The following is a 15,326-nucleotide window of genomic DNA, read 5'->3' as shown; positions in this document are numbered from 1 at the left end:
CCTACTCAGAGAGTCCACTGTGCTCTCACTGCAACTCACCCTGGTCACCACCTGCTCAGAGAGTCCACTGTGCTCTCACTGCAACTCACCCTGGTCACCACCTACTCAGAGAGCCCACTGTGCTCTCACTGCAACTCACCCTGGTCACCACCTACTCAGAGAGTCCACTGTGCTCTCACTGCAACTCACCCTGGTCACCACCTACTCAGAGAGCCCACTGTGCTCTCACTGCAACTCACCCTGGTCACCACCTACTCAGAGAGTCCACTGTGCTCTCACTGCAACTCACCCTGGTCAACACCTACTCAGAGAGCCCAAGAGTTCAACGTCATCTGTTTCAAATGAGACTGTAATTTGCAGATAATGAAACAAACACTTGCTGCTCGGTGAACGAGTTAAGCATATCTCTGCCCCCTGCGAGAGAACTCTCCAAATAAACCATCGCTTCGATTATGCTCTTATTGTGTGTCCATTCAACCCACTCCATGGTATTTTACCATCCATTATCGTGTTTAACGAGTCTGTCAGACAACAAGGGATGAGCTAGACTGTAAATGTGTGATAGTGGCCCTGAGACTATTGATCTGAAGCCTCTTTAATATTTGATAAGGACAGACAGATGGCCCAGTCCTCCTGCCTCGGTCTGCTCTGTTATCTGCTGGGGCCCACCAGACCAAAAGGAATAGGCTACCCCTTCTACACACACACACACACACACAGACACACATGCAAGTACGCATGCACGCGCACACACACACACACACACACACACAGTCACACACACTCGCAGAGCTTCATAAATAAAGTGCTTTAGAGACTTGCACAGCCCACACATCCCAAATGGCCTCTCTCCGACAACCAAACCTGGTGTCATCACCTGGAAAAGCCCGACCAGGAGAAACAGGTTCAGACAAACACAGAGTTTAGCAAACAAACATTTGAGACTTGCATTGCCCAAGTGTGCCAAAACCACTCTCCTTAAATATAGAAGTGTTCGATTCTGGAGTCTTTGCTACAGTGTGTGTGTGTCTCTGTGGTCTCCACACCTGTTATGTGAACAGTAAGATCCAGGCTAAAGGGTCGTCACCACAGCTAATTGACGCCCCAGTAGGCTCCTGGCTGTCCTGCAAGACAGTATGTGGCTGTGTAGTATTCAAGACACAGTAGATTCATAACAGGCTTTTCATATACTGTAAAAGCTCAAATACAAACGTGACACATTAACGTCTACTTTTACTGTGGATGAGACCATGTGGAGCATTCATACTCAAGGTTGTTGGTATGAATTCGCTTGATCATGTTCACTCTTCTGTGGATTTGCTCAGGTGTCATTACAGGATCAGAGAGATCCATAGTGTTATCTCTTGCCAACAATATCACACTGTAGTGAAGGGAGAGTGCATGGCGTTACATAGATCCCATGCAAGCTTTTCACGTATTGTTCTCTGTGACATCCATCTCTGCTACGATGGGGTAAGTTGTAAAGCAAAAGGTCAATTTCAAACTAATGGGTTCATTTGATTTGTGTTCAGATAATCTTTATTTCTTACTTCTCTACCGCTCTGTTTCTCTCTTTTCTCTCTCTCTCTCTTTTCTCTACCTCTCTGTTTCTCTCTGTCTCTCTCTTTCTGTCTGTTTTTTTATTCAGAAAAATGATGCAATTCCACACCCTCTGAGCCCATTGCGACTCGAATGATTTTACTATCCTACACACACACACACACACACACGCACGCACACACACACACACACACGCATGCACGCACACACACACACGCACACACACACACACACGCACACACACACACACACACACACACACACACACACTAAGAGGCTGAGAACAAAATGATCTATGAGCAGCTAATCAGTAAAAGCCCAGTCCCATGGCTTCTCAACGGCTGATCTCCTGTTGAAGAATCCCACCTACAGGTTATGACCTGTGGTTCCTTTGTTACAAGCTAATTCCCTCTCTCTTTCGCTCTCTCTCTCACTCTGTCTCACCTCTTTCTCTCTCCCCATCTCTCTCATAAACCAGCCAGACCTTATTTCCTGTTGCCTTTCAGGGTCACTTCTTTCTTTCTTCCTCTTGGGTCACATGTTCTCCTATACAAAAGCCACAGATAGAGGATTTCAGGGTTACTTAATTAGCTGACCAAAGCCTTTTTTTTTCTCCTTTAACTACTGCATTTTCCTTTCATCGATAATGAGCCACAGTACAAAACCAGTTTGCCTGTGAGGTTGAGAACAATGTTGGGTTTATACATCTGGCTCAAGCTGGGTTTAATTCAGAGACCAAATTAATGTTTGCTTTAGCTTAGTTTATGGACTTGGCCATACTTCTACAACACACAACATGTGCAACCAGTCCTGCTCTCTGTTTGTCTGTTCACCTCCAGTCAGCTGCTCCACAGTTCACACATTCAGACGGACCTGCTCATCGAATAGCTCTTTCATATGTTAATAAAGTTATTAGTACTGTATGTTGTTGTGTCCTGCCATGGTGACCAAATGTCAGAATGTTGCTAAAAATAAGCCTGACCTTAACAAAGCTGTTAGAGGCTAATTATTTTTGCCTGAGTGACTGAAGCAGAGGTATCGTTGAGAACAGACACTTGTCTGCTGCGGTGAGCAGAGCCATATCCCTGGGCCTGACTTAGTCCTGGCCTAGACCCAGCCCGATCTAGACTGGAACTAGCACTAGCCCTGACCCAGATCTGGCCCCCAACGCAAATCTAGCCATGGCCTACATCCAGACCTAGCCCTACTTGAATCCACCCCAAAACCTGACCTAGTCCGAGCCCTACAGTAGCCTTGATCTAAACCTAGGCATGTTTAAGTAATAGACCCAAACGAAACCTAGCCCTGACCTAGATCTGTTACTGACAGCCCCAGTCCTGGCTGACTTGTATCTCTGACCCAGATACTACCCTTTCCTAGACCTACCCCTGAGCTAGTCACAACCCCATTCTAACCACATTCACGTTCTAGTCTTAACCCTGCCTCCACCCCAGCTCCAACTCAACCTAGCTTTGTCTGAGCCCCTGCCTAGATTTAGACCTGACCTATAACTGTGGATGTTATGTTACTTTGAATAGCTTTTGGTTGTGTGATTACAATTCCTGTTTAATGAATGGACACAAAAAAAGCAAAAACCTTTACAGATAAGAGCCTTTAATACAAAAACCTTGAAATCAGTGTTTCGGTCATTTAATAACTCTGGCAGACATCACAATAGGCTGCTTCTTCTTAGGGAAGGTTCAGTCAGTTTGACAGGCTGGGTTGTTGTCCATGTATCAGTGCCTGTGGCTGTCTGTCTCATGTAAGAACTGACGAGTCTCACAGCAGCAAGCACAGCTCTGCAGCAAGAGAGAAGGGTCATGTATAGTACAGCACACTCAACGAACCTTTCATGTGTGGCAGCTGATCAAGCAGAACACACACAGACTGCTGGCTGGTGTCCGTAGGCTGGGGGCTGGAGGTTGGGGGGGTGGAGGTTGTAGGCTGGAGGCTGGGGGCTGGAGGTTGGGGGGGTGGAGGTTGTAGGCTGGAGGCTGGGGGCTGGAGGTTGGGGGGGTGGAGGTTGTAGGCTGGAGGCTGGAGGCTGGAGGCTGGGTGCTTGGGGCTGGAAGCTGGAGGTTGGGGTTTGGGGGCTGGATGTTGGGGGCTGGAGGCTGGGGGTTTGTGGCTCAGGGCAACAGTAGCCAGAGGCTGGCCAAAGAGAGCAAGACATTTGGAGGGTGCTGGGGCCCTGCAGTGATGCACCAGGATGGGGGAGTTACCGTGGAAACATCTGCTTCTGCTGGCACATCTTTAGAGCGGCTAAACACCAAACAGACATGTGGGCTGCTGGGAAATGACAATCCCCAGAGATGCTTTTCATAGAGGAGGAGACGCTCTATGCTGGATGACATCAGCCTCTATACTTTCAATGACGTCTGTCTGTCTATGTCTGCTGTCTATGTCTGTCTAATATTTCTACTTTAAGGCTCAAGCTTAGAGGAGGGTTTTCTATTCAAACCATGTGGACAGGTGTTTGCCCAGTACACAGAGCGCAAGACACGTAGCTGAAGGTCAATGGGTGGGAGAGTGTGTGTGTGTGTGTGTGTGTGTGTGTGAGAGAGAGAGGGGGCTTGAGGTGTTTAAGGTAGAGTGTTTGAGAAGCATAGAGAACAAGGGTGGCACCGTGGCAAAGTGAAGGGTTTGCGTTAAATCTTTGTCCCAAAGTCGGCTTAAAGTAGATGAAGGACCATGTGGAGCAGGTTTTCTCAACCCTCCTCAGTAAAGCCTTCAGTACACTTGTGAAATGTGCAATCATGAATGACCTAGATAAATATGCTGAATTTTCTTCGCCACACAAAAAAAACTATCAATAATTCATCCCTTGTGCCTCATCTTAAGCCACACATTCTGGTGCGAATTGAGTGCATTAGGACAGCAATAAATCATCCCCATTACTCCTTCTAGAAGTTGCTTTGTGTCCTCGCTATACCCCTACAGAATCATCCCATCTTAAACACTGTTTATTTACCATGACCTGGGTCAAACACAAAGATCCTAAACTAATATGCCTTTGATTCATCTCTGAGTCAGCCCCTTTGATATTTATCTGGTTTCATATTTCACAATGATGTGAGAAATGTTGTTTTGTAAATGATAATAGTGTCTGAGTTTGGTTGCTCTACACTGACTCTGAAACACAATGATTTGTAGTACCACCCTAACATTTTGGTGTACAGTATATTGCGATCTTTCGATTCCCTAAAAAACAACTGTTGGTAAAATACTGTAAAGAAAAACATTTATACTTCTTTTGGGCATTTGATATAAATAAATCATTATTCATGGTACAATTTGGGGTAGCATTGCCTGCTTTGTTCAGTATCTATGAATATCAATGTTTCACATAATATTTACCAAAGCAGAGTATTCCATCTGACAAAGGCCATTGGCAGAACAAGTAGCTCTTCAGGAAACGTGAAGAACATTCGACCTGAGGAGTGAAGAAATCTCATTTACACTCGCCTCTCCACACTATCATACCAAACGCAGTTTTGTATTATGAAGTGTTGATATAGGCTGGAAGTTTCAGAAACCCGCAGCTGGATTTAGAGTTATAATCCTTTGTTCCAGCCAGTGTGAAAAGGACTGTGATCTGCTCTGATCGTGGGTATTGTGTGTGTGTGGTGGTGTTGGGGATGGGGGGGGGGGGGGGGGGGGGAGGGGTGTAGAGGGGGTGAGGAGACCAGGCAGAACTGAGGCAAGAGTGTGGGCCAGAAAGATAAACCCACAGCAGGCCCAGAAGACATGGCTTCCTGCTCCATCTGGGACCGGGCTTCCTGCAGAAGCCTCCCAGGTAGGAGAAGACAGAGCTCTGAAACAAAGCTCTCCCCACCAAAACAATAACAGAATGGATGAATGCGAGCTGTTACAGCAGCAGAAAGGGGAGGTCAGGTGGGATACGGTTTGTTATTTTGGAAAGCATCCGTGTGACAAAAAAACATAACCGACTTTCTACCACATCGAGTAGGCCTACCACCAGATCAGACAACACCACACCAAACCAAGCCAGACCAAACCAGGCTGGATCGGACAAGACTAGACCAGACCAAATGAGTCGAGTTAGAACACTGCATTCAATCATAATCCTTTTATGCAAAAAACTATGGAGCAATACTGCCCTCTGGTGGTATTTGTGGGTTATTGACTCCATCTGCTAATGACTATTGAGGCCTTTTATAGTTCAAAAAGGATCTCCTTCCTTTTTATCTACTTAGGCTATATTCTCTAGCCTAGGGTCTAGCTCATTTAAAACTAGTCCTGGTTCCACTTTCAAAACTTTAAGCAGTCGTCTCACAATACTTGAATACGGTAGGAAATATCTGTACTTTCTACTTAAATGTTCTTTCCTTTTTTTCTTTTAACTTCTCACTGTATTCTGCATGACGTGGTAGGGTGTAAAGCCAGGCCTCATGGATAAGATGGCTGTGTTCCCTCAACACGTCTTCATACTGCTCCCGGTGCACAGATACGGTACCGCTGGCCTCATAGTCGTGGTCCACGACCATCGGGACCAATACGGGTTGCTCAATGTCCTCCTCTGGCTCGGCCGGGTCAGGTTCCGGACTTGGCTGTCGAGATCGGCGCTCCCAAACACCGGCCCGTGTCTTTGTGATGTAATTGTTCCACTCAAATAACGAAGGAAAAGAGCCTGCTGCCAAAATCCGTCTACTTAGCAGTCGTGTGGATTTCATGATCTTGGAAATGTCGGCTGCATAACTTGGTGTGGGGGGTCACCGAAAATGTCACCCTCCTTATTTTGTGCAGCCACCGCGCACGAAGACACGCATCTTTCGAGAAACAGTTGAAGCTCAAATAACTGTTACAACGACCTGAAGCCAAGCAAAGTCCTTAGACCCACCTTCAATATGTTGAAACTTAAATGAAGGCCTACATTTTTTTTTTTTTTTTGTATGACAGTTTCCCTCATCTTGTTGTTTGTTTGCCAATGCGGATCCGGAAAAGGAAATGCCGACTTCTAGACAAAAGCGGAAGCTCGTCACTACGCTTGTGCAACCTAAATTTCCGAAACTTGAATTTTTGGATCTGATTGTTTTTTTAACATTGAATTAAATGAATAGTTCAATTTTATAGACGTTAATTCAAAACCAACAAATTAAGGTGTTAACATTTCAACATTAAGTATTCAATACGTTTTTTAAATTAAAAACATGATTTCACTGATTTGCTTCCATACCAGCGTGACTAGAAAACAGGTAGTAGTAATGGCAACTTTTTACTTAAGTATATGTCATATATATGTCAAGTATACTACTTCTATACTGTAACTAGTGAAAAAGTGTAGTCAGTACTTCAACTTTTACCAGACTCTTTTTAAACATGAGTATCTGTACTTCTACTTGAGTGAAGGATGTGTGTACTTTTGCCATCTCTGCCATCTCTGATAGAATGGAAGACATTTCTGCAAAAACTTGTTAGCGTGCGTCTTGCCCTTTAAGAACCATGGGTCGCCTTGGTTACACTCAGGAAGTGGCAGAGATGTCAGCATTTTTGTCGTGTAGACTGCACCAACTACACTTGGACAAAACAAAAAAACGAGTATTTCTCTATATGATCCAGGACAACATTATGACCAGTCTCTAGTTTACGTGACTTAATAACAGTAAGGAATGCGTTTTTCGGCTTGCTGCTGGCCCAGCATGGAAATTTAAAGCGCTAGCTACAAGTCAGTTAGCAGCTAGCTAACTAGCTACAGTAACGCATTGCTAGTAGTTTACAGTCGAAGTTAGCGATTAGCACTAGTTCTAATAATAATGATGTTGACACGGGCAATTATGCAAGATCACGTGGTGCCTGCTTTTACAGTAATCTTTTTTAAATTTCTCAATGCCTCATTGTGCAGAAGAAATGTTAATCGGAGACGTTATTGTCAAGCTCCAGGCAGATGTCTATTCCGCTGTCCATGGTGCTGACGCCGATGCGACAAAAATAGTTAGTGATAGCTACTCAGTCGTGTGGTGCAGATGATGCCAGCTAACTAGAATTGCAACAGTAAACATTGGTTTAGCGTTCGTTTGGCTGGTTAGGTGCTCTTTTTGTCCCGTTCAAAATGCACCGTAATACGTAATACACCTCACATGCCCACTCTCTCCCCTCCTTCCAGTCACATGAACAAGATGAGCGCCACCATGGCTGTTCCCTGCACCGTGAAAACTCCAGTCGCTCTTCAGCTCGGGGATTCCAAATCTGACTCATCACGTCCAGGGGTCTACATCATAGATGTCACCTTACCAATTGGTCGGACTGTTAACGTGAGTCCTGTGTGCATAATGTTTGTATGGAGCAAATTTTAATTTAAGTTTGTCAATACAGGGGCGCCTCTAGGGTTTCTGGGCCCCCTGGCTAAGTATGGGCCCTTAAAATCGTCCTAATCTTCCCCCGTTACGGCGCTCCTGAATGTGTGTACCGTAGTACTGTGACAGCTGTGGCGAATCTTGTTTTATCTCTGGCATCTTGCCTGGTTGGTTGATATCAGATAGAAGAACTGTGCTTCAAGAACTTCTACACAGCCTTCCTGACGGTTCGACTGCTGAGGAGGGGGTCAGTGGAGCAGGAGGGGCCAGCCCGGTGGGTCACCTGTCTGAGGGACCGGCGCCTGATGCCCAGCCCACACTCAGAGGAGGCCTCCCAGGGCTACTTCTCTATCCACAGGCGACAGGTCAGACCTGGGGTTTAACAGTTTACCTGTGCTCGATTACTCTTGCCTGGCATGCTTGAACCAGTGGTGGCATCCTAAAGGGAAATTGTGAAGTGTTTTCTGAGAAATATGTTCACGGACAGTTCGAATCACCCCTGCTACACTTGTGTGACGAGGAAACAGGCCTGAACAGCGTAGGTGTCAGACGTTACAGTAGTTCTCGGAACTAAAGACTCCACTGAAACGAGTGAGGGAATGAGTGACCTCGCCTGTGACTTGTAGGGCCCACGTCCTGTTTTAGCCCAGTGACCTTCAGTCCGTCCTCTAGGGCAGTGGTTCTCAACCCTGGTCCCTAAGTACCCCCTGTCCTGCATGTTTTAGATGTTTCCCTTCTCCAACACACCTGATTTAAATGAATGGGTCGTTATCTAGTAATTGTAGTTATGTAGTTATTCAACAGCCTGCTAACGACCATTCATTTGAATGACCTAGTACAGCAAGCAAAATCCAAATTGAGCGGAAGTACGTAGGAGGGCAGAGCCAAGCTAGAGAACCACTGCTCTAGGGCCTAGTGACATCCCACCTGTGACAGGCACTTTGTGTTGCAGATGCTGGTGAAGCCAGACAACGTGGGCTCCCTGAGACTGATCCTGAGACAGCCGTCTCCAGTCTGGCTGAGCTTCACTCTGGAGGACATCAGGATCGTGCCTCACATCAAAGAGGTGAGAGTCTCAACATCTCCACACAGACAAGCACACAGCTGTGGTTGCAGAACTCGACTGGGTAGTATCCGAGCTGCTACTGCTGTTATACTTCTTAATGTCTAGAAAAGGTTGTTGGATCGTTCCAGAACACTTCAAAGGTGCTTTTGCAAATGAACTAAACTGCCAAATGCAACTTGTTTTTTTAAGTCATAATTAATCAGTAGAGTAATGATTAGTGCAAAAAAAAAAAAAAAAAACAGGAAGTGATGTCATTGCATTCTTTATCAACCAGGATCCAGAAAAGGAGGCTCCTGATTGGTTGTCTGACCTAACACATGTGGACCAACATTGCAATTTAGAGGTAATCCTTTTCAAGATGAAATCCTGCTTCAACATATGTTCTGCATTGTACATAGCAGTTCAATAAAAAAAAAGTATGATGAGGCGAAAGGGATCATGAGTTCTGTTTCTGTTGTGTCTTCAGGGACTTCCTGATCCTCAGACTGTGTCCTCCAGCATCCAGCAGATGTGGGCGTTAACTGAGCTCATGCAGACCAATCAGACCACGGCTTCTATTGGACGCTTTGATGTGAGTTCCGCCCTGAGAAATCGTATTTGACAGGACTGTTGACTTATGACGCTCTGTTGGAGACGGCATGTTGTGATGACATCGTCTTTTGTCATCTTTGTACAGGTGGATGGCTGCTATGACATCAACATGCTTTCCTTCACATAGCAGAGAGAGAGAGAGGAGAGTAATGGCTGATCGACACAAACACACTTTCATCATAGACCCCCCCCCACACACACACACACACACACGGATTCTCCCAGTCTATCAACAGTAATAACAGGTTAGATGTGTTCAGCCTGTCTGTCTGGCTTTTGGCACTTTTACTCTGCAATCTTACAAATCATAAACTTGAATTGTAATAATATTGTATTATCTTAATAAACATGTCATATATTTCTACAGTGGTTAGATATGCTATTTGTTTGTAAGACAAGTACTAATGAACATGTTGACAGTATGGCCAGCAGGGGGCAGCAGAGAGAGTGCATGTTATTATCTTAATCATGGTGGTACTGATCTATAATATGCAATGCAGTTTAATGCAACATAATATATATGTAGGTACTGTATTATGTTGTTGTGGATGTGAAAGGCATCGTAAAGTTGACTTTAAGTCTTAATGAGAGAATATTGACAATATAATATAAAACAATAACATGTTTTATGTTTACTCATGCATTTATGAAAATACTACATAGATATTGTTACAAACTATTGCAACTACTACTGTATTTAATAGAATAAGTAGTATATTATAAATTAAAAAATAAAAGTTAATGAAAAATTAACATAAAAGCTGTGTTTATTGCCACCTCAAATCTAACCAGTCAATTTGTCTTCAATTCTGGTTTTCATCTTCAACGGTTTTATTTTTGATTGTCCCAGTCATCACAACATAGAATGTGAAATGCACCTTGCGGGGCCCTCAAGAGCCTTTCTCCAGAGCTATCGGAAATAAAGGTTGGCCAAATTGAAAACCAAGTGGAAATGCCTGGACCTTGTTTTTGAATCAGAATCTCCCAGTGGGAAGTGGAAAGAAATGGAGAATGGAAGGAGAGATGTAGTGTTTGTCTTTCTCCTCTAATAGAGGGCCCCACCCCACTACCAGCATCCCCAAAGTCCACTTCTCCTTGATGGATCGCACAGAAACAGGTTTCCTGTCTCTCGTCTGGGTTTTCCCTTACTGAAAGCCTTAGTAGGAATTACCAATCTATCTGCAGAGTGCCCCAGCCCTATCTAGCCAGCTGAAACAGCCAGGCTTGAGAACTAGCTCTCTGAAGTCCCAAGTTTGCAGAAAGTGCCTCCAGTCATTTGGAATGAAGAGGCAGGTTTGACTGTGTGCATGGGCACACTACTGAGGGGGCTGTCTTATTGGTTCTAGTTCATAACTGAGACAGGAGCAAAGTAAAATGACTGCCTGCTGTGTCTTGGGGCATCCCTCTGCTCTACAGTGCATCACATGTAGAAACAACACTGTCATTTTTTTCTAGATGAAGGAGGAGAGCATGAGCCAGCTGGGGAAAGAAGAGTGAGACATCAGTTATTATTTATGGGTAAATCATTTATTTGGTCATGAATCACAGCCACATGATAGTTTCAGAAACAAGGCTGTGTTACCAATGAGGCCTTGAGTCCTTCCTGGTTTCATTCCATGACCTTAAATCACACAGAATCTGACTTTCAGCTTTGACTTTCTGCGAAAAGTCCTGAAAGAAAGAGCAAAACGTGTGTCGGGAAAGATGAGGAGAAAAGGCCCATTAGCAAACTTGATGACAAATCCATTGTGACACCCGTTCCAATGGATCATGTCATTAGGACCTTTTAGATGGAAGGTGGGGGCGGCAGGATGGGAGCCTATACTCCCTCGTTTTCTATGAATGGAAAGAAACCAATTTGAATGTTCACGAAGAGGTGATGGATGTCTATGTTACCTTTAACCCCTCAGCCGTGAATCATTCATCCAAACTGAGGTGTCACAATGGTGTCAAACCTTCCTTTAATAACTGTCAGAGTGATATTTCATGCTATTCTTTTCTTCCTTCAGACGGGGGTGAATGAAGCGAGGTAATAAAGTCAATGTCAGACCTTTCTATCACAAACAGAGAGAGCTGAGGAGAGCTGAAAAGCCTTCCAGCAAAGAGATGGTGCTGTATAATGATACAGGAGGTAAAGTAAGAACTATCGAAGCTGCTGACTCAGGTGACGTTTTGGATGATACAATTACTATATTCATAAAGGTTCTGCTCTGTTGACAACTCTGCCTGTGTTTTACCTTCACTGTATGAACACAACAAGAGACAAATACATAATTAAAATTATGTATCCATGACCGCTACAGCTCTTTACACTAATTACAAAGAAAACAAACATTTGAAAACCCAATAATAGCACTGACGGTGATTAAAATATATATATATATAATTCTAGTAAAAACAGTAATAACATCAATTATACTAATACAGTTGATTTTGTACATTTGTTTGGCCCCTTTAATTGACAACGATGCCTGCACGGCTCACACTGGGAAACAAAAACAGATCCAGGTTCCTGACCCTTTTTTGAGCTACAGCCTGACAGTCATCACCATTTTATGGGCCTATTCCGCTTTTGCCATGAAAATAGAGGATGCCTTCCTAATGCTGGCTCTGACTTATCTGTTCATACATGCATCCGTATGGCGTCATGTATATTCTGTTGTTGTGTGTGTGGACCCCAGGCCAAGTAGCGGCTGCTTAGGCAACCACAAACAAACAAACATGCCGATGAGACGTACCCATCTCAGTAATGGTTGTTGTGCGTTCGTTTCCTGAGGCCATGAACAAAAAATAATCAAATGTTTCCTCTAATTGAGCTTGTTTCGTGTAGTTCTGCAGTGAGTCCCTCCAGACATATTTTGCTATTTCTCCCAGCTCACTGATTGGTATAGTAGTGAAGCTGATGGAGATGGTATCTGCAGCAGACAGTCACTCAGAGACATGACATATTATGCAGCATCTGCTTTTGCTCAGAGTTATTAGATTATAATTGATGACATGAATTTTCATGAGTTTTTCAAGACATGATTGGTAAGGGTTATCTGAAGCAGGTGGTGTTGTGGATTTCATTCACTCCAGTGCTATTGTTGCATAATTTCTTGCTGGAGTTGATTGGATAATTTGCATTTTAGATAAAAACACAGTTTTTTATCATTCATCTGTGGGACATTGTGTGGACAGACCATTGTGTTTATTGTGGGATTGATGTCCAGTAAAAAGACAGAAGGCCAAGTACAGATAGATTTCAAAGCTTGTCTTTGGAGAGAGAGAGAGAGGGATAGACAGCCCCTAAAAAGCTTGGTAAGTTAAGGCAGTTTGCCTTAACAACAATGAGAAAACAGAAGACATCCCAATAGAAATAGTTTAGACACACAGTGCATTTCAAACAAGAACTGGACTGCCTTTAGGTTTAAACAGTTCCCCCCACAGACCAGGATAGGAGAAGAGAGGAGAAGGCGCACTGTCATTAGAAAGCGGTTTGTCTCTAGGTGAGCCGGGAGGGACTTGGACTGAAACAAAGACACTAATTAAACTGCCTCAGTACCTCATTGATCTTGATACTTTCCACAGAGCTGCTGTTCACGTGTTACACCACTAGGTGGAGGCCTGGTTCTGCATGCCTCCAGTCCAGAGCAGTCGGGAATCTCTGCCTGTCATCTTCATCATCGAGCCATAGCGGGACTTCTAATGCCTTGCACTGGGCTCAACCATGTGTTTTGTCTGGCAAATATAAATTAAATCCCTTAATTTGGATCCAAATCTTCATATAGCGTAAAAATACATTATGCAAACACAAAGTCCAAAGCCATCGAGGCGACCAATCAGAGAACATGTGTTTCAAAGACCTTTTCCCAGAGGATCAGTTGTTCTGCAACGATCCTTAGATCTCTCCATCTTAGATTAGTTCATCTTATCATCAGTATGAGACTAGTTTTCTGGAGATACCCGACATAGTCTCTTTAACGTACACTCACATGGTTTGGGTAGACAGTACTGGAGTTAGACTGTCCGCTTAGACCCGAGTCTTTATTATGCAATGGTGGTACCAGTTCATCACTAGAAACAGTACTTTGACCACGGTGCATTTGATTAGCACACTGGCCTATACAAAGCAGACCCTCCACCCCCTCTTCAGCTCTCATGGGTGCTGTACTACAGTGCTGTGTTTAGCCTAGCAGGGTATTCGGAATGAACACTCAACTAATTTACTTCCTGTTTTGAGTCCTGTCTAGAGAGATCCCTTTCTAATGGCATGTATATGGCAGTAATGTGGCTGTATTACCATGCTAATGGTGTGGGGGTGGTTTGGAGCAATGCGATTCTGAGATGAGGTAGCCTTGTCTAGGAACTCTTGGTTTAATGGTTAAAACGACCTCTAGTTGGGCTGGGGTGGAGCTGCGAGGAGAATGATTTAACATGATGTAAATGTAATACATTTTGTATAATAAAGGCGTAACATTATATATATATATATATATTGTAACTTGTATAACTGTATAACTGCATGCTCTTATGGGTCTTCCCTTTTGGCACTTGTTTAGCTTCTTCACAATGTACGCTTCATGTTTTGGCTACTTGCAATGTTTGGGACAATCTCGTTGTTATGATCAGTGACCTATGCTCTTTTGTAAAGCTCTCTCTTGGAAGTCACTTTGGATAAAAGCGTCTGCTAAATGAATAAATGTAAATGTACATATATATATATATATAAATATATATATATAATGTAATGAGTCTTGATTCAACAGACTATTACATAACGTAAATTCAAATACTGTGTCTGGTCTTCACTAAATAGATTGTATTATATAATGTAAATTAACATACTGATTCTGGGCTTGATTTAACATGCTGTAATATTCCATGGGTCTACTGCTTCAATCAGGCTGTTATGAGAAGCTGAGTGCCAGAGCTGGAACATGAGGGCTTCTTAGAGTTCTGAGGGACTGAAAGGACCAACCATCTCACCTGGAACTCTGGGAGTTCCTCTGAACTCTGAAGGTAGATGTTTTGGGTCTTCTGTGAAAGGTTGATGGTCAGATCTCACCCCCTGTGTTGATGAACATGAGCAGACGTTTTTCTAACTGCTGCAAACGTACCTGCCGCCACGAGCCTTTCACTGGCTGTAAATTGCAGCTAACAATGTCTATCAATGATTCAGATCAAGTGAAAGCAGGTAATTGAGATAATCACATGGTTCAGCTAGGGAGGCTTTAGTGCTTCGTCTGAGTTGTATATCTGGGAGTCTGTGCTTTGCATGCAAACGTTCTTCTCCCTGCAGCAAACAGGGAAATTAATTGCTTTAATTTCAAATAATATACATGACGGAATACAGCACAGCCCTGGAGTTGTTTACCCGAATCAGCCTTTCAGCTCCTGCAGCTAAGTAAGCATTTCACTGTCGGTTAGTTTACCAATACGCATTCAATTGTGTCAGCTAATATTGAACAATGAAGACAGAATAACATCTTCTCTACCTCCTGAATCACAGGTTCGAAACATAAGCGTTCCAAGTTGAACAAACTGTTTCTAATTAACTCGTATTCGCACAGCCCTTTTACAAGCGGTGTCACAGAGGTCTTCGCAGATACCCCAGAGAGCGGCACTTATACGCAACCTAAACAAGACAAGGAAAATCTCCCAGGAAACCTCAGAGAGAACAAATGGAAGAAAAATCTTGGGAGCAAATCCACCACCAACCTATGGGCCATGAACTGAATACTCTCATGCAGTAATAACAGAGATACAATTACAAATTAAAGTAAGTGGATGTTGAAGACACATACATTTACAGT

The 15,326-nt window shown here is 43.7% G+C and overlaps 1 protein-coding gene across 1 annotated transcript; it reads left to right on the top strand.

The window, feature by feature from the left end:
- The first annotated feature begins 7,043 nt into the window (after window positions 1-7,043).
- On the top strand, window positions 7,044-10,236 carry nicn1 (nicolin 1). Its single transcript, XM_084705447.1, has 7 exons — window positions 7,044-7,183; window positions 7,685-7,832; window positions 8,057-8,239; window positions 8,827-8,940; window positions 9,215-9,283; window positions 9,407-9,511; window positions 9,617-10,236. Exons 2-7 carry the CDS (start codon window positions 7,689-7,691, stop codon window positions 9,656-9,658), a joined length of 657 nt encoding a protein of 218 aa, XP_084561573.1. The 5' UTR covers window positions 7,044-7,183; window positions 7,685-7,688; the 3' UTR covers window positions 9,659-10,236.
- Window positions 10,237-15,326: the final 5,090 nt, after the last annotated feature.

Source organism: Hypomesus nipponensis, chromosome 9 (genome assembly GCF_054491055.1).
Source record: "Hypomesus nipponensis isolate SF chromosome 9, ASM5449105v1, whole genome shotgun sequence".
In the NCBI taxonomy this organism is placed as follows: Eukaryota; Metazoa; Chordata; class Actinopteri; order Osmeriformes; family Osmeridae; genus Hypomesus; species Hypomesus nipponensis.
This window is presented reverse-complemented; position numbering and strand designations above follow the sequence as displayed.

What these genes read in the sequence shown, in the direction of transcription:
- nicn1 (XM_084705447.1), top strand. Translation starts at nt 7,689, where the DNA reads ATGAACAAGATGAGCGCCACCATGGCTGTTCCCTGCACCGTGAAAACT. An exon ending in TCTCTATCCACAGGCGACAG is followed by an intron (nt 8,240 to 8,826) that starts GTCAGACCTGGG and finishes TTTGTGTTGCAG; the next exon opens with ATGCTGGTGAAGCCAGACAA. An exon ending in CTTCTATTGGACGCTTTGAT is followed by an intron (nt 9,512 to 9,616) that starts GTGAGTTCCGCC and finishes ATCTTTGTACAG; the next exon opens with GTGGATGGCTGCTATGACAT.